General features: G+C 46.8%; 2 protein-coding genes and 1 long non-coding RNA gene across 8 annotated transcripts in view; 2 read left to right on the top strand and 1 right to left on the bottom strand.

Moving 5' to 3' along the window:
• LSG1 (large 60S subunit nuclear export GTPase 1) overlaps positions 1-12,322 on the top strand; it is a 31,069-nt gene extending 18,747 nt beyond the window's left edge. The window contains exons 9-15 of the mRNA XM_019024338.4: positions 418-831; positions 2,346-2,447; positions 2,538-2,681; positions 4,753-4,876; positions 7,319-7,398; positions 8,721-8,894; positions 10,849-12,322. Of these exons, the coding sequence (XP_018879883.3) occupies positions 418-831; positions 2,346-2,447; positions 2,538-2,681; positions 4,753-4,876; positions 7,319-7,398; positions 8,721-8,894; positions 10,849-11,028 (1,218 nt within the window). The 3' untranslated portion in view covers positions 11,029-12,322. The remainder of the gene's footprint in view (positions 1-417; positions 832-2,345; positions 2,448-2,537; positions 2,682-4,752; positions 4,877-7,318; positions 7,399-8,720; positions 8,895-10,848) is intronic.
• LOC109026346 (uncharacterized) lies at positions 27-22,011 on the bottom strand. Of its 2 annotated transcripts, XR_010133034.1 has the most exons (4): positions 21,488-22,007; positions 19,981-20,144; positions 8,227-8,792; positions 27-1,245 (listed from the first exon to the last, which is right to left on the bottom strand). It is a non-coding gene; the product is annotated as an uncharacterized lncRNA (long non-coding RNA). The 2 variants fall into 2 exon arrangements; XR_002005359.4 differs by lacking the exon at positions 27-1,245 and having other exon boundaries at positions 8,073-8,792; positions 21,488-22,011.
• The window catches only part of TMEM44 (transmembrane protein 44), a 45,267-nt gene continuing 39,728 nt past the window's right edge, over positions 19,198-24,736 (top strand). The window contains exons 1-2 of one of the 5 annotated variants that reach the window (XM_063704473.1): positions 19,198-19,579; positions 23,997-24,123. In XM_063704473.1, coding sequence (XP_063560543.1) covers positions 19,311-19,579; positions 23,997-24,123 — 396 coding nt within the window. In that variant the 5' untranslated portion in view covers positions 19,198-19,310. Of the gene's footprint in view, positions 19,580-19,637; positions 20,070-21,767; positions 24,124-24,736 lie in introns of those variants that run through there. The other 4 variants (XM_063704474.1, XM_063704475.1, XM_031009285.3 and 1 more) reach the window with 4 other exon arrangements.

Raw genomic sequence — 24,736 nt, 5'->3', positions numbered from 1 at the left:
CGAACTTTGCTTGTCCCCTGTTCATCTTTTTTTTTTTTTTTTTTTTTGTGAGACAGAGCCTTGTCTGTTGCCCAGACTGGAGTGCAGTGGCACCATCTCGGCTCACTGCACCCTCCGCCTCTCAGGTTCAAGCAGTTCTGCCTCAGCCTCCCAAGTAGCTGGGATTACAGGTGTGCACCACCACGCCTGGCTAATTTTTGTATTTTTAGTAGAGGCGGGGTTTCACCATGTTGGTCAGGCTGGTCTCAAACTCCTGACCTCAAATGATCTGCGCACCTTGGCCTCCCAAAGTGCTGGGATTACAGGCTTGAGCCACCACGCCCAGCCATCCTCTGTCCATCTTACAACTCATTAAGTATTTTTACTAGAGTGGAAACTGCAGTTATATACTTCTGAGCGTTTCTATTATTTTATCAGGAAGAGGCAAACAGAGATGATAGACAGAGCAACACAACCGAGTTTGGACACTCCAGTTTCAACGAGGCTGAAATTTCCCACAGTGAGACTGAACATCTCCCAGCTAGGGATTCTCCTTCACTTAGTGAAAATCCCACAACGGATGAAGATGACAGTGAGTATGAGGACTGTCCCGAGGAGGAGGAAGACGACTGGCAGACGTGCTCAGAAGAAGACGGTCCCGAGGAAGAGGACTGCGGCCAGGACCGGAAGGAAAGCTCTACTGCAGATTCTGAGGCTCGGAGCAGGAAAACCCCACAGAAGAGGCAGATACACAATTTTAGCCATCTGGTATCCAAGCAGGAGTTACTGGAGCTCTTTAAGGAGCTACACACCGGGAGAAAGGTGAAAGATGGGCAACTTACGGTCGGACTGGTAAGATGACATATGTCGTAACATTGTTACCACATGATTGTCTTTAATCCCCATTTTTCAGTAGCTGCACGACCCCAAAGACCAACCAGGCTTCCGGCATCATAGGGAACATTGCCCTCTTGTTGCCCACTGGCATCACGGGATTAGGCAGTGGAATAGACAGAGCCCAACTCAAAGGAATCAACTTCCTCAAGGCCTATGTTGGTAACATACCTATTCACATTGAATGTATTCTCCAATCTCCTTTCAGTTCAGCTTTTCCTGCCGTGTGAAGTACCGAGACAGCAGAATGAGAGAGATGTTAATGTTGTCTTGAGACTTCAGCCCAGTGTTCTTTGGGCACCCTGTGATCCTTGCCAGCTTATGCTGTAAATGTTCCAGATGCTTAATAGGGAGAATCCCAGCATCTTGGGGCTGGACAAAATATGACAAATGCATTAGTTGCATAAACACGGCATAGTAGATAGGGGAAAGCAGATCACATCCCCAGCCCTATATACCCTAATTCCAGAAGTGGCTGTGGAAGTGTGCAAACCCCAAGGGGCTACGGCATGGCTCTAGATGGCCCCATCCTTAGCTAAGGAGATATGAGATGTTAGAGAAGGTATTTATTATAAAGACCTATCCAGAATATAACAGTGAGGGAAAGGAGATCATGGCACGTTTAAAGTCTCCCAGCTTTTCAGTTACATGCTAAGTGTAGCTAATCCTAGTAGTTTTGAGCCCCCTTCTCTCTGCCCCAACCCCCTGCCCCAAAATGCCTGTTTAAAATGACTACAGTAGATTAGCATCTTATTTTAGTGCAGTAGTTAAAAGAGCTGTCTGTGGAATCAGACAGACCTAGGTGTAATTCCCAATTCAGCAGTAGAACTAACTTGTTAGGAACACGGGGAAAGTTGCTTAATGTCTCTGAGCTTTAAAGCTTCATTCTCTATATTGTTGCTAAAAATTTGTATCAGAAAGTACAGCTTCTCTACAAGTTTTCTCACATTTATGGAAAAACTGAGCATCCTCCCTCATTTTCTGAATTTCTTATCTAGAAATTCTGCAGACACTTACTGATCACCTGCCACGTGCCAGACATTCCACTTGGCTTTAACTAAAAAGTGACTGAAAATTAAAAATAATCGTGTGTCGTGATTATTCAAATGTCCATACGATCAGCCTCACCCAGTGTGGAAGATGCGATGGAAACCACTGTCTGTAGATGGGGCAGTGAGGGAAGGCTGAGAACAAGGGGATGAAATTTTCTGTAGCATCTGCTGTTAACAGCAAAACTTATAAAATTAAAATGTGCATAGCTTGGCCATTTGTCACTGGAGACGTGTCTGAATAAATATACCCACACCACAAGAGAAAAAAGATGTCTCAACAAACACAGAGAGCATGGATTTCAAATAATTTTCTAAAGTAACCAGATGCTTATGCTAGTCTTGCCACCATCTATGTCATATCTTTGAGTCTTTTGATAGATGTCCTGTTTTACTGTTTGGTAACTTCTGAGTCTCTTCTAGGTGGGCTACCCTAATGTTGGTAAGAGTTCAACAATCAACACCATCATGGGCAACAAGAAAGTATCTGTGTCTGCCACACCTGGTCACACAAAGCACTTTCAGGTATTTCTGTGGTGCTTTGCCACTTACATGCAGCTCTTTCTTCCTTTTATCTGTTGTATACCCAGCTCAAACCTCTTGCTTGTCTTCCAGACTCTCTACGTGGAGCCTGGCCTCTGCCTGTGTGACTGTCCTGGCTTGGTGATGCCATCTTTCATGTCTACCAAGGCAGACATGACTTGCAGCGGAATCCTCCCAATTGATCAGATGAGAGATCATGTTCCTCCTGTATCATTAATATCCTTTCTGCTTTGGAAACACTCTAGTTATTACGTGCATATTAGGGCTTCAGGTTTATTTGGGGCATTTGAGGGATTCAGATTTGATGAAGAATTGAAAATACTAGTGATCTGCACAAGTTTATACTGTGAGATAGCATGAGAACTTCAGAATAGAACCTCATTTCCTGATTTCAGCAGTGTAGCCTTGAAGAAATGGGAGAATCCAGGTTTCAGATACTCAGTTCCAAGTTGCAAACCTATTTAACAATGCCATGTAACCATTTGAATGACCTTGGAAAACTTGCTTAACCTTCCCAAATACTTTCCTTTTCTCTAAGTGGGGGAAAATCTATCTCACGGTTGATTATATTTAATCAGTATAGCTAACATATATTGAATACTTGCTGTGTGCTTTTCTAAACCCTAACCAAATACCTTTTAATCCTCAAAAAGCAACCCTTAAGGCAGATACTGCTGTTATTCCCATTTCCTCAAACTTGAGGAAACTGAGGCACAGAGAAGTTAAATAATTTATCTAAGCTCTTACAGCTAGTAAGCAGTAAATTAGGAACTCTGCTACCTCTCAGCAGCATAATGAATTAACTTACATAAAGCATCTAGGACAGTGCCCGGCATGGAAAAAAGACTCAAAGACGGATTTGTTAAGAACTATGCAGGGGCGAGGTGTGGTGGTTCATGCCTGTAACCCCAACACTTTGGGAGGCTGTGGCAGGCGGATCACTTGAGGCCAGGTTTTCAGACCAGCCTGGCCAACATGGCGAAACCCTGTCTCTACTAAAAATACAAAAATTAGCTGGGCGTGGTGGTGCACACCTGTAGTCCCAGCTACTCGGGAGGCTGAGGCACAATAATCTCTTGAACCTGGGAGGCGGAGGTTGCAGTGAGCTGAGGTGGTGCCACTGCCCTCCAGCCTTGGCCACAAAGCGAGACTCTTGCCTTTAAGAAAAAAGAAAATGAAAGAAAAAAAAAACTGCAAGGTCTGAGATTTTACTCTACTTATAAGCTAATAAGTTAGTCTATTATTGTTTTGTAGATACTAGCAGAAAACAGGAGACTTCATGAAATTGGCACACTAATCCGCTGGCTTGTAAGTAGAGTAAAATTCCCTTCATAACTACACTTAAGGCCACAGCTTATAGATACATATATATGAAAAAGTATATAGCTTTTTTTTTTTTTTTGAGATGGAGTCTCGCTCTGTCACCCAGGCTGGAGTACAGTGGTGCGATCTCTGCTCACTGCAACCTCCACCTCCTGGGTTCAAGCAATTCTTCTGCCTCAGCCTCCCGAGTAGCTGGGATTAACAGGCAGGCACCACCATGCCCAGTTAATTTTTTTTTTTTTTTTTTGGTAGAGATGGGGTTTCACCATGTTGGCCAGGCTGGTCTCAAACTCTTGACCTCAGATAATCTGCCTGCCTCGACCTCCCAAAGTGCTGGGATTACAGGCGTGAGCCACTGTGCCCGGCCTTTTAAGTTTCTCTGTAAATTTATAGTGAGACATGAATCATTTATTGCAGGTAGCCTTAGGTTAGGTGCTGTGGAGGATAGGGCATAAATAGAGATGGCTCCTGCCCTTTACGAAGCATCAGTCTGTTGGGGCACATGAGGCATGTACTTGAATAACTCTAGTACAAGGTAGAATATTGTTAGTGGCTTAAGGAAAATTTAGACAAACTATGGGAGATGAGACAAAGGAGGAAAAGTAATCTTGCATAACTGTAGGCATTAGAAACAGAGACTCCCCTTGCTTTATCTCTAAATTAGAATCACAAATGCGTAATCTTTTCAGGGTAAAAATGTGTCATCTTTAAAGTCTGTTTCAGATATATTTTAAATTACTATTTTAAATGAATTCATATGGAAAAGTCATGGGAGCTTAAGGCCTTGTTTAAAAGGGAAAAAACAACTGAGTCTTTTTAGATTAGTCAAAAACTATCCTCTTCCTGTGGAGAGGAGAGAGTGTTTGTCACACGCGGAATGAAGTACCATGTTCTTCGAGGCACGATTTGTATGCCATGGGGAGGAGGGAGTCCGTTCAGGAAAATGGATTCCCTGACAAGCTACGTTTGCCAGAATATTCCAAGACATGTTTTAGAAGCTACCTATGGCATTAACATCATAACGCCTAGAGAGGATGAAGATCCGCACCGACCTCCAACATCGGAAGAACTGTTGACAGCTTATGGATGTAAGTTGTGATTCATCAGAAAATGTGAACAAAAGTAACAGTATACCTAATGAATAGAAATAAGAATAGTAATAATACTAGAAATGCTATTCTGCAAAGATATACATTTATAATATTTCTTCAGCATTTTTCAATCCTTCTTTCCCGCCATCTTTTGTCTCTGCGGGCCTTGCCTACAAAGTAACCTAAAGTGCAAAAAGCTTTTAGGACGTTTGCTGCTTTGATGGTACCCACGTGCAGCACAGGGGTTCTCATCGTAGGCTGTGTTGGCTCTTTCTGGAGTCGTCTCCCAAACAAGAAGAAAGCGGATGTGTGGAAGAAAATGAATCCGCACGCCACAGCAAGGCAGGAGAGTTAGGAGGGGAGCACCAGAAGGGAGACCCCTCAGAGATGGGGACAGAGTGGAGCTTGGTTAGGATAGGGGCACAAAGCATCCTCCTTCCTCTCCCATCAGCCCCTGTAAACTTATTTGACATTAAAATGAGTCCACAGCTCTCCCACCTCCATGTTTTATCCCAATTCCATGTGAGAACCTATGATTTCTTGCCTTAAATGTAAACTTTAAAGGTGGCCTGGAGAACCTTGTGTCTACCTAAAAAAAAAAAAAAAAATGCAGTGTGGGAAACATTTCCGTGCATGGGTGACTTGCCTTTACAAGGATTGCTGCTGGTTGGGAAGGAGTTCAGCTTATTTGAGTATTTACCGGCAGAGAAAGGTGAAAGGTGATTTGATATGAATCACACTTAAACCTTGAACTTAGAGACTCTAAAGAGGATAAATACTAAACACTTGTGGTAAGACTATTCTAATTACAGATTCATAGAACAAGAAAAGACCTTAAAGATCACCTCACCTCCTAGCCCCTGCTTTTAAGAATAATCATCTGAACTCAGAGCCTGAGCTGACCCAAGGTGAGGTGGCTGGTCAGTGGAATAGCCTGGGTGAGATCTCCCTCCAGGATGTTAGCCTGCAAAATGCAGAAAGGTGGACTTCCACCAAACTTCCAGTTTGATTGTACTTCCGATACAACTGAAAATAATGTGAGTCTTTTAAGATGTTTCATCTAATGCTGCCTGATAAAATCAGAGTAAGGAAAAAGCCAGTTTGTAAAAGCAAATGACCACACGTACAGTTTCTAAGTTCACTATCTGCAAGTCCATATAGAAGAAAATCTCTGACAGTAAATTTTCAAAGATATTGCCAGATTACTCTCATTTTACTTTGTATTTCTTTAAATACTAGTGAAGTTGAGCATCTTTCCAAATGTTTTGTGACCATTTATTTTTCTTCTGGGAATCACATTTTCCTATACATGGTTCTGTCTTAATGATTTGTAGAAGTTCTTTGTTATATGTGCTACACATTTTTTCCAATGTTAATTTATGGTTTCTTTGGCCCCAAAGAAGTTGACAATTTTAATAGACTATATTTTTCCTTTTTGGTTTGACTGGGTTTGGTGTTTTACTTGGGAAGGTCTTCTCCCTCCCAAAAAGATAAAACTATCTTCCTGTAATATTTACTTACTTTTTTAACATTTAGGTTTTTAATCTGACGAAATTTATTGTTGTATATTGTGTAAATTAGGATTCTAACTATTTTCTTCTAAACTGGAAAAGCCAGTCGACAGCTAGTATGTGAGGGAACTGAGTTTTGAACCCAGCCTGTCTGCTGAAGCCGTGTTCTTAACCACCATGCTTCGCTACTCTTCTAACTGAGTTAGTATTAAAGGGATCTTACTGGGGAAGAAAATGTAGGTACATCATTCAATAAGAAAACTTCTCTGTTGCTTTCTGTTTTGCAAGTAGTATTGATAGCGTAGCATTCTCCTACAGGTAGCCTCCATGAATAAATGTTTAAAATAAGGAGGCTGGGTGTAGTGCCTCAAGCCTGTAATTCCAGCACTTTGGGAGGCCGAGGTGGGTGGACCACCTGAGGTCAGGAGTTCAAGACCAGCCTGACCAATGTGGTGAAACCCCATCTCTACTAAAAATACAAAAAGTAGCCGGGCGTGGTGGCATGTGCCTGTAATCCCAGGTACTTGGGAGGCTAAGGCATCAGAATCGCTTGAACCTCGGAGATGGAGGTTGCAGTGAGCCAAGATTGTGCCTCTGCACTCCAGCCTGGGCAACAGAACGAGACTCCATCTCAACAAAAAATAAAATAAAAATAAAATAAAGAGAAGAAATAACTGGAGTAGAGAGAAATCGAATTTGTCTTTCATAGCGTGGTGCTAGGTGGCATTGTTAGGATATCAGATATAAGTACATATTCTCCTGGATTATCTAGTGTTTTTAATGCTAAACAATATATATTCTACAATGATACCTAATTTTTTAAAATCCAAGAGTAAGAATGCTTAGTAATAGAAGCTACATCACCTCAGTTGTCTTTGTTGTGATATTCTGTCATCTAAGATTTTGCAAAATTCTTTTCTCTCCACAGACATGCGAGGATTCATGACAGCGCATGGACAGCCAGACCAGCCTCGATCTGCGCGCTACATCCTGAAGGACTATGTCAGTGTAAGTGAACCCTGCCTCTCATGCTCTCCAATACGCAAGTCTTTTCCACATTCTGTGTTCTTAGATAATGGCAACCTGTTCGATTGTAAAGGAAATATTTTTTCATTGAAACTGGAGTTGTGTTCTTGATGTAGGGTAGTTAACATTATATGGATTATAGAGATTACAAAAGATGGAGATCTCTGAACACCTATTATGAGTGAAAATCACCAATATATGCATCTGGCTTTTTTTGTCTCCTACAGCCCTTTGCTTGTTATGATTGCAACTATTGTCACAGTCTTCTTCGTAGTATAGCTGTTTATATGCCTATCTCTATATTTGCCTAGTAACGATAACAACAGCTAACATTTCTTCAAAGCTAACCCTGCTAGAAATAGTTCTGTTTTACGTGCATCTTCTCAGTAAAAATATGTAACAAGTCTGTGAGATTACTATTTCTCCTTTTCAAATGAGAACATGCTATTTGGGGGTTTCCCCATAGTAAAATGGAGATGAACAGGGCCTATCTCATGAGATTATTATGGGAAATAAATGAAAACTGTGTGTGTGTGTGTGTGTGTGTGTGTGTGTAGCACTAAGCTCAATGCCTGGCACATAATGAGCCCCCAGTAATTGTTATCTATTAAGTTTCTTTCCACCAATAAGCATTACAGGGCCCTGTTAATAACCAGTTGTGAGGATTTGGCTTTATTTCCTCCTCTTCGCAAGACCACATCAGTGGAGCTCTTGGAGCTCAGTGGCAACCATATGGGCTTGCCTTCAGTTCAGGAAGAAAGCAGTTCATGCTATTGATATGGATAAGTCATGTATTCGTTTACCACTTACTGTGGAGGATGTAAAGATGAGGTAAAAGTAGTCACAGCCTTCAGATCATTTATGATGGAAAGAGGCAGACTTGCACCCAGTGAGCAACTGCAACCCCACATACAGGAGTCGAGGAACTCTCCTGACTTTAACAGTCTATCCCGGCATTACCGTAACTGTCCAGTTATGTCTTGAGTTTTGTTTTGGAAAATATTCACCATAAGTGTGATCATGTCCGTATACTGAAGAATACTTGAGTGGGAATGCAAACGAGAGAAGAAGAAAGAGATTTCATCCTAGTCTGGGGCGCCATGGGAAGAGCTAGGTCTCTAGAACACTTTGACCATTGATGTATTAGAAAAAGGACTCTTCAGCTGCAGTAGACCAAAACTCAACTCAGCTAACTTAACCAGAAGGCAGAAAGCTCCATCAGAGTGTGACTGGGTGGAACTGTCTCCTCTGAGGCCACAGATGGCACTTAGGTTGCACTGTTGTCATTCATGTTGTCTTTGTAGGGTAAGCTGCTGTACTGCCATCCTCCTCCTGGAAGAGATCCTGTAACTTTTCAGCATCAACACCAGCGACTCCTAGAGAACAAAATGAACAGTGATGAAATAAAAATGCAGCTAGGCAGAAATAAAAAAGCAAAGCAGATTGAAAATATCGTTGACAAAACTTTTTTCCATCAAGTAAGTTTTAAAGCTTTTCTTAAACTTCTGATCCAACACTCTTTTATAACAGCTTTATTGAGTATCACATGCCATAGACACATTTTATTAACCCCAAAAAGGGTTTAATAATTCCCAAAAGAAACCTTATTTATTAGCAGTTACTGCCTGTCCCCTTTTTTCCCCCAGCCCCTGCCAACCAATAATCAATCTTTATGAACAGATTTGCCTGTTCTGGAGACTTCATGTGACTGGAATCATACTATGTGCTCTTTGTGACAGGCTTCTTTCATTTAGCATGGTATCTTAAACATTCATCCATGTTGTAGCCTGTGTCAGTATTTCAGTCCTTTTTATTACTGAATAATGTTTGATTGTATAGATATGCCACATTTTGTTTATCTATTTATCATTTGATGGACGTTTGGGTTGTTTCCACTTGTTGGCTACTATGAATAATGGTGTAATGAACACTTGTGTACAGGTTTTTGTGGAGACATGGATTTCGTCTCTCTTGAGTATATACCTCGGCGTGGGGTTGCTGGGTCGTATTGTAACTCCATGTTTAACATTTGAGGTATTGCCAAACTTTCCAAAAGTGGCTGTGCTGTTTTACATTACTCCCAGTGATGTATGAGGTTTCTAATTTTCTCCTCATCCTTGTCAATGTTTATTATTTCCCGTCTTTTTTTATTTTAGCCATCCTAATACATGTGGCGTATTGCGTTATAGTTTTGATTAGTATTTCCCTAGTTACTAGCGATGCTGAGCATGATTTTATGTGCTCATTGGCACATGCATGTTTTCTTTAGAGAAATGTCTGTTATTAAGTTGTAAGAGTTCTTTATATATTCTGGATACAAGTCCCATATCAGATTTATGATTTACAAATATTTGCACCCATTTAGTCAGTTGTCTTTTCTCTGAGCCAACACATTTGGTGATAGAAAGTGCTAAAGAAACAGACTTCATAAATGTCTTCTGCACTTTAAAATATTGATAACTTCAGTTGCTTATATCACAGCTACAATTTGTAGGCAGTATTTTAAAGGTCAAATGTACATGCAAAAGAGCTAAATCACATAGTTGTACCCAGTGTAGGTTAAAAATGTTTTTAAGTGACTACTATAGCGAAAATAGGACAGGGGTTAGGATGGGGTGATCAGCTATATCCAGAGAATGTTTTTGTATTTATCCCGTGCTTTGTCTGAATGGCTTACACAATGAGACTGTGAAGCAGGCCAAGCAAGTATTATTCCTTGAGGACACTGAGGCTCAAAGAGACTGAGTTACCCAAGGGCACTTGCTTTAAATTGCAAAGCTGGGATAAAACTTAGATGTTTGTAGCTCCTAGTTTGAATTATTTTCAAGTTGGTACGTACCAGTATTTGGAAGAAAATTTACCAACATGCAAAAAGATTGCAAGTTTATTCTTGGGCCTACAGCTGTCATACAGAACATTTCATTTGAAATTTTAAACGTTTATAGGTTTCTAAAAGCTATGTACCAGAAAGCTGAAAACTTGTCATAATTTTAATATAATTCATATGTCTAAACCATAACCTCTAGAGTAATATTTTACTATTATAAGTAACTTGCAAATCGTAGGGTACTAATTTTTTTTTTTACTAAGTAAACTTAAAATTTGTTTAGAGTCCATTTCTAATGTGGTTGAAGCAGGTTAAGTTTTGATATTAAGACAAATTTCCAGAACACAGCTGGTATTAAGTCTGGTTGTAGATGGCATTTGAAAGTATGGGAGTAAACAAAGTTGACGAGGGAATGAGGAGGGGAAAGAGATGAACTGAAGACAGAATGCTGGGGGGAGAAAGAGGACCAGTGAAGGGGAGGGGGGCGGAAGTTCACCCAGTGACTGACTCCTTTTTATCTTGAAGTGATCCACTAATAGTACTGTGCATATCCCTTAAAGGATAGCCTGCTGACGGCTCAGATAATGTTTTCTCTTATTTCCTAGGAGAATGTGAGGGCTTTGACCAAAGGAGTCCAGGCTGTGATGGGTTACAAGCCCGGGAGTGGTGTAGTGACTGCAGCCACTGTGAGCTCTGAGAACGGGGCGGGGAAGCCCTGGAAAAAACATGGCAACAGAAATAAAAAAGAAAAAAGTCGTAGACTCTACAAGCACCTGGATATGTGAGGTTGGGCTGCAACAGAAATGTCATCTGCATTGTGCAGATGGAAAAGAGCAGAAGCTGCCTGTTGCCTCTGGAACTGTCCCAAGACACTAGCACTGTAGAACAGGCCCTGCTCTTGCGGAGCACAGCTGCACCCAACAGTCTCCATGTCAAGACCAAGGGCCTCCTGGAAACACCAACTCTGACAAAAAGGAGTCATCTGGGAGCCCGAGAATCCTACTCCTGGCCGGGCACAGTGGCTCACGCACCAACATGGTGAAACCCTGTCTCTACTAAAAATACAAAATAATTAGCCAGGCGTGGTGGTGCGCACCTGTAATCCCAGCTACTCGGGAGGCTGAGGCAGGAGAATCACTTGAACCCGGGAGGCAGAGTTTGCAGTGAGTGGAGATTGCGCCACTGCACTCCAGCCTGGGCGACAGAGTGAGACTGCATCACAAGAAAAAAAATTTGCAAGGGATGGTTCACGAGACACATTTGGGACGAAGGTGAAAGAGAAATTCCCCATTCTGAGTGTCCTAGTTGGGTTCCTCCGACTCTAAACAAGGGACTTGGGTTCAGTTAGTGTGCAGCAGGGGCTCACGTCCACTAAGGAACATGTAGAATGTAACCACCAGGTGACAGGGAAGCTGCGGTATTTACTACCTAGCCCCCATCTTCACTGGTTATTCCACTTATTTAAAATGTCCAGAATAAGCAAATCTCCATATAGAGGAAGTAGATTAGTGGTTGCTTCGGGATGGGAGGAATGGGAAGATTGAGGTCTTTCTTTTGCAGTGATAAAAATGTCCTAAAATTGACTGTAGCGATGGTCACACAACTCTGAATATGCTTAAGACCACTGAATTACACACTTTACGTTGGTGAATTGTATGGTATGTAAATTATCGTTCAATAACATAGTTACAAAAGATAATCAAAAGCATGAAAGCACTATTGATGTGGTTTGGATCTGTGTCCTCACCAAGTCTCATGTTGAAATGTAAGCCCCCTGGTGGCAGGTGGGACCTGGTGGGAGGTGATTGGATTATGGGGCAGAGTCCTCACGAACGGTTTAGCACCACCCCCTCAGTGCTGTTCTCGTGATATTGAGTCCTCATCACATCTGGTTGCTTCAAAGTGTGTGGCACCTCCCCTCTGTCTCCCTCCTGCTCTGGCCATATAAGATGTGCCTGCTTCTCCTTCGCCTTCTAACATGATTGTAAGTTTCCTGAGGCCTCCCTAGAAGCAAAAGCTGCTGTGCTTCCTGTACCATCTACAGGACCGTGAGCCAATTAAACCTCTTTTCTTTATAAATTACTGTCTCTGGTATTTCTGGTTTTCTTTTTTTTTTTTTGAGACGGAGTCTCACTCTGTCGCCCAGGCTGGAGTGCAGTGGCGTGATCTCGGCTCACTGGAACCTCCCTCTCCCGGATTCAAGCAATGTGCCCTCCCAGAAGAGAAAGCTGTTGAGCTGCTGGCCTGTCTCCGCCAGGCTGCTGGGATTTATGGTCACCATTGGCTGCCCACTCCCGTAGGGCCGCCCAGGCCGCTGCAGCCTTTCCTTCAGAAGGACGGTGCCTGAGGTCCTGCCACCTCTGCCAACAGGAAATGCCTTTGAGCAGTCACATCACTGCCCACTGTCCAGGAGGACAAGTGCTGCGGTCCTCTTGTTAGTTTTTCTTTTTGGCTAACTCTGAACCATGGCCAAAAACATTATCTTTAGCTCCTGGGCAGCTGCTGGACCTCTGAGGAGCCTGGTTAAGGAACTGATTCATTTCCTGAGGGCCGACCACGTGCAGAGCCCTGTGGAAAGTACAGGGAGAACCTGGGCAGGGTTCTAATGACCCGGAGGGAGCTAGTTAGAAGATACCGTCCAAAGTGTTCACGGCAGGATGAAGTCCCGACTCCCTCGCTACTGAACGCTGACCGTCTCGCCTCCCCTCCTGCAGGTGCTGCCCTCCCTCTGCTATTTGCCTTTCTCCCTATACCATCTCTTGCCGCCTCCAAGGGCCTCTGCAGAGCTGCTGCCATGGCCTTGTTGCCAAAAGCAAACATTCTCCAAGGCCCAGCTCATGCATTATTTCTTGGAAACCTTCCCCCACACACCCCCGCCCACAATGCGGGGTGTCGTCAATGTACTTTAAACATGCCCCTGCTGTAGTACATGTCGTATTTTTATGGATTGTTTAAAAATCAGCATATCGGGCCAGGCATGGTGGCTCACGCCTGTAATCCCAGCACTTTGGGAGGCTGAGGCGGGTGGATCACTTGAGGTCGGGAGTTTAAGACTAGCCTGGCCAACATGGTGAAACCCCGTCTCTACTAAAAATACCAAAATTAGCCGGGCATGGTGTTACGCACCTGTAATCCCGGGAGGCAGAGGTTGCAGTGAGCCAAGATCGCACCCCTGCACTCCAGCCTGGGCAACAGACAGAACAAGACAGTCTCAAAAAAAAAAAAAAAAAAGCAAAAAATCAGTGCATTCATTCAGTAAATATTTTCCTTATTATGTGCCAGGCACTGAGCTAGAAGCTGAGGATGCAAGTGTAAACTAAACAACCCTGGCTGCAAGAAGCTCACAGCCTGGTAGAAAGACAGCACTCTTCACCCTTTAGAGGTGTCTTTATAATAGAGTGGTGCAGGCACTGGGGCTTGGGCCCCCCAGGACCAGGACAGCAAGTCAGCTGAAGCAAGGATGATTGCGGTGGAAGAGCTCTGTGAGGGAGAGCCAGGAGTTTGGCTTTAGACGTGTGCGATTAGGCATGCAGGGGAGATGTCAGGTATCAAGTAGGCAGCTGCATACGTGAGTCTAAAGTTTGAGAAGGAGGTGACCTGGAGCTGCGCATTCGGGAGGTGCAGGTACAGGGACAGTAGTTAAAGCCAGAGACCCGATGAGATCCCCAACAGAGGATAGGTAGGGATGAGAACCAAGAACTGAGCCACATGTCTCCCCCCGATTAGCTGACCTTCCTCCTTTTACAGAAAGGAACACACAAGTGCAGAGAGGACCAGTGCTTTGCCCCAAGTCACAGCACAGCTGCTGCAATGCGGAGGGAAAATTCCAGTGTAAGATCAGCAGGCTCCAGAGCCCCCACTCTTCCCATTGCTTCTGTTTTGTTTGTTTGTTTGTTTGCTTGTTTTTTGAGAAAGAGTCCTGCTTTGTCGCCCAAGCTGGAGTGCAGTGGCACGATCTCTGCTCACTGTAACCTCCGCCTCCTGGGCTCAAGTGATCTGCCTCAGCCTCCCAAGTAGCTGGGATTACAGGCACCCACCACTATGCCTGGCTATTTTTTGTATTTTTAGTAGAGACAGGGTTTCACCATGTTGGCCAGGCTGGTCTCGAACTCCTGACCTCAAATGATCCACCCGCCTCGGCCTCCCAAAATGCTGGGATTACAGGTGTGAGCCATCGCACCCAGCCTCCCATTGCTTCCTTCTGTGAGCCAGCTTGTCCAGTGACTGGGAGCAGCTCCCCGACTGAGGGCCATCTCCAAAACCCATAGTTTCTTGTAAGAATTGTCATGAAGCTTGTGGAGATGCAGTGTGGGAGGCTGAATAATGGTTCCTGAATATATCAGGCCCTAATCCCTGGAAACTGCAAATGTTACCTTATATGGAAAAAGGGTCTTTGTGGTTGTGATTAAATTTTTTTTTTTTTTTTTTTTTTGGTCTTGAGATGGAGTCTCTGTCACCAGGCTGGAGTGCAGTGGCATGAGCTTGGCTCACTGCAACCTCTGCCTCCCAGGTTCAAGCAATTCTTCTGCCTCAGTAGCTGTAATCCCTCCCGAGTAGCTGGGATTACAAGGCACGCACCACCACGCCCAGCTAATTTTTGCATTTTTAGTAGAGACAGGGTTTCACCTCATTGGCCAGGATGGTCTCGATCTCTTAACCTTGTGATCCGCCCACCCCGGCCTCCCAAAGTGCTGGGATTACAGGGGTGAGCCACTGCGCCCAGCCAGTTGTGATTAAATTAAGGATGGGGAGATTATCACAGATTATCTGAGTAGACCATGAATGTAATCACAAGTGTCAGAGAGGCAGAGGGAGACATGACACACACGGAGGAAAAGGCAATGTGATCACGAAAGGCAGAGATGGATCGACCTGGGTGACGCCATTAAGGGAAGGAATGCTGGCAGCCACCAGAAGCTGGAAGAGGCAAGGGAATGATAGATTCTCCCCCTATAGCCCCCAGAATGGGTACAGCCCTGCTGACACCCTGGCTTTGGCCTAGTGAAACTGATTTCTAACTTCTGGCTTCCGGAACTGTGAGGGAATCCACTGAAGTTGTGCTGATTTGTTATGGCGGCCACCGGAAACGAATCCATGCCGAGTCCAAGGACACGTGCCCAGGAGCTGGATTTAGTATGTCTATGTTCTTGATAGGCAGAGTGGCTGTGATACCAGCGATCTATGGACCACGCTGCCCCAACTGCTCAGGCAGGGGACTCGAAGCAAAGGACTCAAACCCTTGAACTGGGGGTTTGTAGTCTGGGCTCCATGGAATCCATAGTTGAATTTCAGTGGGTGGGGGCTGGTTCATAAATTTTTTTAAGTTGTATGAGGAACTATGTGTGGTGTGCACATATATTCATATTTTTCAAGGATGAGGTGTTTTTGTTTTTGTCTTTTCAGATTCTCAAAGGGGTCACAAAAAAAGGTTAAGAACTAACCACTAACCATTAACCACTAATCTAAGAACAAACTGCTGAGGTGTGTAAACCCAGCCCAGAGTAGGTGGGGAGGAGTGAAGCACCTTATAAATCAGGCCCAGCTCTGAGGGTTCATGCTGAGCCGTTCTCCAAGTCTCTACAAAACTCACAGCACAGGGAGCTCTGCCCCAGGGCCTGGTGAGAGGATGACACAAGACTGGGTGGGGCACTTCCCTGCTTTAGCAGGATAGCGAGCAGCAGGTGGACAATGTCCCCAGGAGAGCTAGGATCCAGGCAACCACAGGTTAGTATCTGAGGAAGGTAAAGGCAGAGATGACCACTGATAAGCACACAGGACACACCAAAAGTTCCAGGAACAGACGGCAGGAATTTCGGATGGGAGGTCCTTCAACATTGTGGGCACTGGCTCAGCTAGAAAGACCCTGTGGGTACTTAGTATTTATAGACTATGAGAAACTTGGTTATGTATTTTTTTTCTTTTAACACTTGACTCATTCCTCCATTTTATAACACTTCATCTTAATTGTTTTATTATTTTAATTTTGGCCCTTTTTGGTAAAAACCATTTTAATTGTATCTTTTTGTTCAGTTGCTTGCTTAATTTCTTTTTTTTGAGACACGGTCTTGCTCTGTTGCCCAGGCTGGAGTGCAGTGGTGCAGTCTCAACTCACTGCAACCTCCGCCTCCAGGGCTCAAGTGATCCTCCCATCTCAGCCTCCCAGGTAGCTGGGACAGATGCATGCAACCACGCCAGGCTAATTTTTTGTAGTTTTTGTTGACATGGGGTTTCACCATGTTACTCAGGCTGACCTCGAACTCCAGAGCTCAAGTGATCCACTCGCCTCAGCCCCCCTAATTGCTGGGATTACAGGCATGAGCCACAGTGCCCCGTCAGTTGCTTGCTTAATTTCTGTCTCTCCTACTGGATTGTAAGCTCCAAGTAAGTAGGACCCATGTCTGTTTTACTCAATAGTGTGTTCCCAGCTCCTAACACAATGCCTGTCCTAGTCTATTTGAGCTACTATAACAAAATGCTTTAGACTGAGTGGCGTGTAAATAACACAGATTTGTTTTTCACAGTTGTGGAAGCTAGGAAGTCCGAGATCGAGGTGCCTGCAGATTTAGTTGAAGGGCCTGCTTTCTGGTTCCTAAAGGCGCCACCTAATATAGTTTGGTGCAAAAGTAATTGCGGTTTTGGCCATTAAATGTAAGCCACTTTTAATGGCCAAAAAAAGTGGCTTACATTTAATGGCCAAAACCGCAAATACTTTTGCACCAAAGCTTACTTTTAATGGCCAAAACTGCAATTACTTTTGTACCGAAGTACTTTTATTTATCTGGCTTTTTTTGTTTTGTTTGTTTGTTTGTTTGTTTTGTTTGTTTGAGACAGAGTCTTGCTCTGTTGCCCAGGCTGGAGTGCAGTGGCGTGATCTCGGCTCACTGCAACCTCTGCCTCCCAGGTTCAAGAGATTCTCCTGCCTCCGCCTCCCAAGTAGCTGGGATTACAGGTGCCTGCCACCACACCCGGCTAATTTTTGTATTTTTAGTAGAGACAGGGTTTCACCATGTTGGCCAGGCTGGTCTGGAACTCCTGACCTCAAGTGATCCACCCGCCTCAGCCTCCCAAAGTGCTGTGATTACAGGCGTGAGCTACCGCTTCCAGTACTTTTAATAGCCAAAACCACAATTACTTTTGCACCAATCTAATACCATCAAATTAGTGATTAGATTTCATTTCTCCTGAGAAGTTATAACTTTGTTTTGTTTTGAGAGACTGGGGTCTCCCTATGTTGTCTAGGCTGGTCTCCAACTCCTGGGCTCCACTGATCCTCCCACCTTGGCCTCCCAGAGTGCTGGGATTACAGGCATGAGCCACCTTACCAAGCCAAATCGTAACTTTGAAAACACAGTGAGCCACTAAAATAGTGTAGCCACTTTGGAAAATAGTCTGGCAATTCCTCAAAACATTAAACACAGTTACCACAGATCCCAGCAAGGACACTCCTAGGTATATACCCAAGAGAACATGAAACCTGTGTCCACACAAAAACTTGTGCACAAATGTTCAGAGCAGCATTATTCATAATAGCCCAAAGGTGAAAGCAATCCAAACATCCCACTAATGAGTGGATAAACGAAATGTGGTATAAAAATATCCATACCATGTATTATGATGAGCCATAAACAGGAATGAAGTACTGATACACGCAGCAACATGAATGAACCTTGAAAACATGCTAAGTGAAAGTCACAGAAAGGTCATATAGTGGATGAGTCCATTGATGTGGAATGTCCAAAATGGGCAAATCCATAGAGACAGAAGGTAGATTTGCGATTCCTGGGCTGGGAGTGTTGAGGGGAGTGGACAGTAACTGCCAGTGGGCCGGGTTCTTTTCAGATGGGGGTGATGAAAATGTTCTAGAAGTAGACAGTGATGTTGGTTGCACAACGCTATGGATACACTAAAAACTGCTGGATTGTACATTTTATTTTTTGTTTTGTTTTGAGATGGAGTCTTGCTCTGTCGCCCAGGCTGGAGTGCAGTGGCGCCATCTCAGCTCACAGCAATCTCCGCCTCCCAGGTTCAAGCGATTCTCCTGCCTCAGTCTCCCGAGTAGCTGGGATTACAGGCGCCTGCCACCATGCCTGGCTAATTTTTGTGTTTTTAGTAGAGATGGGGTTTCACCATGTTGGCCAGGTTGGTCTCAAACTCCTGACCTCGAGTGATCCACCTGCCTCAGCCTCCCAAAGTGCTGGGATTACAGGCGCGCACCACCATGCCCGGCTAATTTTTGTATTTTTAGTAGAGACGGTGTTTCACCATGTTGGCCAGGCCGGTCTTGAACTCCTGACCTCAAGTGATCCGCCTGCCTCAGCCTCCCAAAGTGCAGGGACTACAGGTGTGAGCCACCGTGCCTGGCCAGAATTGTACATTTTAAAAGTACTATGTAGGCTGGATGTGGTGGCTCACGCCTGTAATCCCAGCACTTTAAGAGGCTGAGGAGGGCAGATCACGAGGTCAGGAGTTCAAGACCAGCCTGGCCAACATGGTGAAACACCGTCTCTACTAAAAATACAAAAATTAGTCGGGTGTGGTGGCACGCACCTGTAGTCCCAGCTACTTGGGAGGCTGAGGCAGGAGAATTGCTTGAACCTGGGAGGTGGAGGTTGCAGTGAGCCAAGATGGCGCCACTGCACTCCAGCCTGGGCAACAGAGTGAGACTCTGTCTCAGAAAAAAAAAAAAAAAAAAGACTATGTTTATGGCATATAAATAATATCTAAATAAAGCTGTAGTTTTTGAAAATTTTAAAAAAAACTTTTTTCTTTTTTTCAGTCCTGCTCCTTCTATAGAAATATTTTTTTCAAGTCATGTCTTGCTTTAAACAAACCTACTAAAATCAATAAGGAGATTTAAAAATTACAATAATAGTTTACTCTCAAGAAAAACAGCCCTGTGTACTTGAACTGTGCGGCGTGTGGCTGGACAGGAGGCGGCCGGTTGCAGAGATAACCAGCTCTTGGCTGCAGGGCCGTGGGCTAGGATGACATCCAGGAGCCGGGCTTGGGCGACTGCCTGGGGGCGGAGGGTGCCGTTGGCAGCTTCAGAAAGGAGAGTGAGAGGCAGATGTGGGGGTATTTGTTCTCCGGCACGTTTGTTTCCTCCTTCCTGGCCTTGCACCCCACCCTTTTTACTGCGCCCTGTCCGCGATCAGGACCACGCCCCCTTCACCTCGGGATCCCAGCACCCATGCGCTTCAGCAGCGCAACTAATTGCTGTTGGCTCAGGAAATGTGGAGAATATGCAGGAAGGGACGCCGTGCCTTACAGCGACCGGCAGGGACTCGGCCGTCCGCGAGCCCAGCCGCCCGCCCCGCTCCGGCCAGGATGTTGGAGGTGGGTGACCGCGAAGAGGTCGGCGGGGGGCGGGGGGCCGCAGTCTTTGTGCGCGCGCAGCTCCCGGCTCCCGCCGCTGGGGGGCGGCCTCCGCCCTGCCGACCCCCGACAATAGCGCGAGGGGTGGGCGGCGCGCGGTCCCGGAAACTTTTCCCCGGCGCGTTCGCCTTCGCCGCCGCCGCCCGCGCCCGGGAGCGCGCCCTTCTCTGCCCGCGGTCGGTGCGCTCGGCCGGAGGCGCCGCGGCGGAACGGAACCCAGAGAAGGGGACGCGGGGCGGCGGCGCTCGGGGCTGCCCGCGGCGAGGGAGGCTGCGCCCAGGTCCCCGGCCCCGCGCCGCGCGCCCAGCGGCGCCATGGGGGAGGCGCCCAGCCCCGCGCCCGCGCTCTGGGACTGGGACTACCTGGACCGCTGCTTCGCCCGCCACCGCGTCTGCATCTCCTTCGGCCTGTGGATCTGCGCCTCCTCCTGCTGGATCGCCGCCCACGTGCTGTAATGGGGCCACGGGTCGGGGGGCTATCGGGCGGGGAAACGGGCGCCACGCCCCTGCTGCTCCCTCTCGGAAACCTAGAGGAGGGGGCGGAAAGGGGGATGAAGGAGCTGGCTCAGTAATAGGATCCAATGGAACATTGCTCTGTAGACTGAAGTGGGATACTTCTTTCCGGATCCCACGCACAGGGAAGCTGGGCTGTGAGCCAAAGGGAGGAGGCTGGGTGGTGCAGCGGATGGGGCCCCGAGGACACCGCGAGCCCTGGGTGCTGTTGTCAGCCCTTCCCCATTGACTCGCAGTGTGACCTGGGCAAGCTCCAGAACCTCTCTGGGCCTCCTATGACCGGAGATAATACCTCATAGGATGATGGGAGGATTCGATGAATCAGTACCGTTAAAGCACTTAGATGCTCATTAAACATCATTTGTATTGCTCCAGCTAGGCCACCAACTCTTAGGACCTTGGCAAGTCCCTTGATGTTTCTGGCCTCAGTTTACCCAAAGTCCTCTTAGGTGGGAAGGGAGGTAGTGATGATCCAGCTGGCCTGTCTTTGCCCTGGTCTGTCCAGCACCTGGACTGGTTTGTCCAGATGCCCACCGTAGCCTAAGTTCTAAGAGTGAATCTCCAGGTCCTCAGCCGCTCTGTCCTAGGCATGGAAATCCACTAGCAGTGCTCAGGATGGTGCCGCCCAAGCATTCCCTGGCAGGGGAGAAAGGACCAGCACCCCTTGGAGAGGTTAGAACTGTCTCCCTGTAGGCACTCAGTGGATATTCTCCTAAGGCATTTGGTCGTATTGCAGAGATTCTGCAGCCCCACTACCCAGTGACTGCAATACAAATAAAAAGACGCCTGGAACATTTACTATAGGCCCAGTGTTGCATTCATTAACTCATTCAATGCCTGCCACTCACAATATCAGCACCAGGAGGTAGGTGCTGTTACCCCCACTTTCAGGAGGGAACGCTAAGGTTCTGAGAGGTTAAATAACTTGTCTGAGTGAAAGGAAAGAACCAAAACCCCAGATCCTATTGAAAAGGGGCAGGCTGGTAAAAGAGATTAAACTGTCCAGATCAGAGGCTGGAAACTAACAAGGCACTGGACACGCATTATCCTTTTGTTCCTCACAGTTGTCCTCAGACCAGCACTGTTAGGCAGTTTGCCAACCTTGCAGGGGTTAAGAGCGAGCCTCTGCTTCTCACCCTGCCTGGGATCTGGACATACCCATTTGTTTTCAGGGCCTTGCCATCCCTGAACCTCCCCTGCTCCCCTTTCTCTTAGAAGAATGTCTCTTCGGAGTGGTGTGTGGGCTGGGTTAAGGTCAGCTGGCACCCTGGCCCCAAGAGCTGGGGAAGTGGCTGAGAACAACAGGGTACGGAGCAAAGCCCCTGCGTGTGAAGCCAGAAGACCACCATTAACTCACCTTCTCACCAGAGGCCTCAGTTTTGTCCTCTCAAATGGGAGGGTTGATATAAATTATTTCTAATTTGGGTCCGCCTCTGGGGGTCTCCAATTTAAGAATCTCCACTCCTTGGTCTTCAATTGGTTTTAGGAGCCCAGGGCCCAGATTAAAGTTGATGTTGCCACTGTGAGCTTCAGGCTTGGGCCAGCAGGTCAGGAAATGTTTAGAAAGCCAAGAGCCCTCTGTCCTCATCCACCATTCCCAAGGACAGGCGCTCAGAATCAGCTAAATAGTCCTAAGGATGTGGAATGAGCACCACCCTCTGCTGAGTGGAAATGAAGCCAGCGCTGCTGCCCTGCCTTGGTGTCTCCAGAGAAATGTAGCAAGGAGGCAGGTACGACAACGTATTTCAGAGGCCCTATCAGTGACGCCGATAGAAACAGCCAGCTCCTTCGGGAGTCAGGTACGACAGCGTATTATTTCAGAGGCCCTATCGGTGACGCCGATGGAAACAGCCAGCCACTTCGGGAGGCAGGTACGACAGCGTATTATTTCAGAGGCCCTATCGGTGATGCCGATGGAAACAGCCGGCCCCTTCGGGAGGCACGCACGACAGCGTATTATTTCAGAGGCCCTATCGGTGACGCTGATGGAAACAGCCGGCCCCTTCGGGAGGCACGCACGACGACGTATTATTTCAGAGGCCCTATCGGTGACGCCAATGGAAACAGCCGGCCCCTTCGGGAGGCACACACGACAACGTATTATTTCAGAGGCCCTATCGGTGACGCCGATGGAAACAGCCAACCCCTTCAGGAGGCAGGTACAACAACGTATTTCAGAGGCCCTATCGGTGACGCCGATAGAAACAGCCGGCCCCTTCGGGAGGCACGTATGTCAACGTATTTCAGAGGCCCTATTGGTGATGCCGATAGAAACAGCCAGCCCCTTCCGGAGGCACGCACGACAACGTATTATTTCAGAGGCCCTATCGGTGACGCCGATAGAAACAGCCGGCCCCTTCGGGAGGCACGCACGACAACGTATTATTTCAGAGGCCCTATCGGTGACGCCGATAGAAACAGCCGGCCCCTTCGGGAGGCACGCACGACAACGTATTATTTCAGAGGCCCTATCGGTGACGCCGATGGAAACAGCCGGCCCCTTCCGGAGGCACGCACGACAACATATTATTTCAGAGGCCCTATCGGTGACGCCGATGGAAACAGCCGGCCCCTTCGGGAGGCACGCACGACAACGTATTATTTCAGAGGCCCTATCGGTGACGCCGATGGAAACAGCCGGCCCCTTTGGGAGGCACGCACGACAACGTATTATTTCAGAGGCCCTATCGGTGACGCCGATAGAAACAGCCGGCCCCTTCGGGAGGCACGTACAACTACGTATTTCAGAGGCCCTATCAGTGACGCCGATAGAAACAGCCAGCCCCTTCGGGAGGCACGTACGACTACGTATTTCAGAGGCCCTATCGGTGACGCCGATAGAAACAGCCGGCCCCTTCGGGAGGCACGTAGGACAACGTATTTCAGAGGCCCTATCAGTGATGCCGATAGAAACAGCCAGCCCCTTCCTGCCCTTCTGTGCATCTTCTCCAGTGGATATGGACTGGGGAGGGGCTGTAAGGGGAGAAGTGGCAGTGGGGGCGCTGAGGGAGGGACAGCTCAAAGTGCCAAAAGGGCTCTGTGTGTAAAGAACATGGACACAGGCCAGCAGAAGCCAGGCTGCCCCACTTCACAGATGGTTTAGAAGAATTTCATTTGAATTTATTTCAGAGAAACAAGTTGTCTTTTTAATTCAGGCAATTAACTGTGCTCTGCAGTTATCTGCAGTGGTTGGGTTACTTTTTTTTTTTTTTGAGACGGAGTCTCGCTTTGTCACCCAGGCTGAAGTGCAATGGTGTGATCTCGGCTCACTGCAACCTCTGCCTCCTGGGTTCAAGCAATTCTCTTGCCTCAGCCTCCGGAGTAGCTGGGATTACAGGCACTCGCCACCACACCCGGCTAATTTTTGCATTTTTAGTAGAGACGGGGTTTCACCATGTTGACCAGGATGGTCTCGAACTCCTGACCTCAGAGGATCCTCCTGCCTCGGCCTCCCAAAGTGCTGGGATTACAGGTGTGAGCCACCATACCCAGCCTGAGTTACTTTTATAACCCTCCTGTTTCCTTTTCAAAAAATAAAACCCGATGGCTGCTTTTGCAGTGCTAGGTAGGGGGTCATCAAATGGAGCCGTCCTGATTTGGAGTCGGAAAGTAAAATTCCTCTTCCTCCAAAGAGGCAGTGTCTTCACATCTCACGAGGTCTAGCTCCTGCCATGGGCATCTGGACAGGAGGCTCTGGAGTCTTCTGATTGGTTCCCATCTGTAAACTAAGCTCAAAAACACGTCTTAAATACCTCGGGCAGAAAGAGCTCCCTGACGATGCGGAGTCACAGTTGCCCTTTTTAGATACACGCGTTTGGGTCCAAACTCACAGTCGCTGTGTTCTGTCCACACCCCTGTCACCCCAGGCTTCTCTATCTGAGATGTGCACAGAAACCCAGACAGGACCAGTCGGCACTGTGTGCTGCGTGCTGCCTCCTGACCAGTCTGTGTGACACCGTCGGGGCTCTTCTGGCCAGACAGCTCACAATCCAGGTATGTTGGGCCTCCAGCTGACAGTGGCTTAGGCCAGCACTAAGGGAGGCCTGGCCTTTCTCTCTGCTGCAGCCGTGGTGGCTTCTGTCTTGTTGCTTCAACATGCATAGCACAGTGTCACCTCAGAACCTGTGCCTGGCTGTTCCTTCTGCCCCCCGAGAGGCTCTTGTTCCCAACATCCACTTGGCTCCCTGCTTAGTCCTTCACGTCTTTGCTCAAAAGTCACTTCTCATGGCCAGGAGCAGTGGCCCACACTGTAATCAACACTTTGGGAGGCTGAGGCAGGCCTCTAAATAGATTAGAATAAGGGAATCCAGAATACTGGTGGAAGAGGTGGGTCACCATTATAAGCAGGGGAGGTCTTATTGAGAACGTGACTTTTTTTTTGCTTGTTTGTTTTTTGAGACAGAGTCTTACTCTGTCGCCCAGGCTGGAGTGCAATGACTTGGTCTTGGCTCACTGCAGCCTCCGTCTCCTGGGTTCAAGCAATTCTCCTGCCTCAGCCTCCCGAGTAACTGGGATTACAGGCGCATGCCACCACACCGGCTAATTTTTTGTATTTTTAATAGAGATGGGGTTTCACCATGTTGCCCAGGCTGGTCTCGAACTCCTG

The sequence above is a fragment of the Gorilla gorilla genome, chromosome 2, assembly GCF_029281585.2.
Source record: "Gorilla gorilla gorilla isolate KB3781 chromosome 2, NHGRI_mGorGor1-v2.1_pri, whole genome shotgun sequence".
Lineage (NCBI taxonomy): Eukaryota > Metazoa > Chordata > Mammalia > Primates > Hominidae > Gorilla > Gorilla gorilla.
The sequence above is the reverse complement of the archived record's forward strand: the minus strand, read 5'-3'. Positions and strand labels throughout refer to the sequence as shown.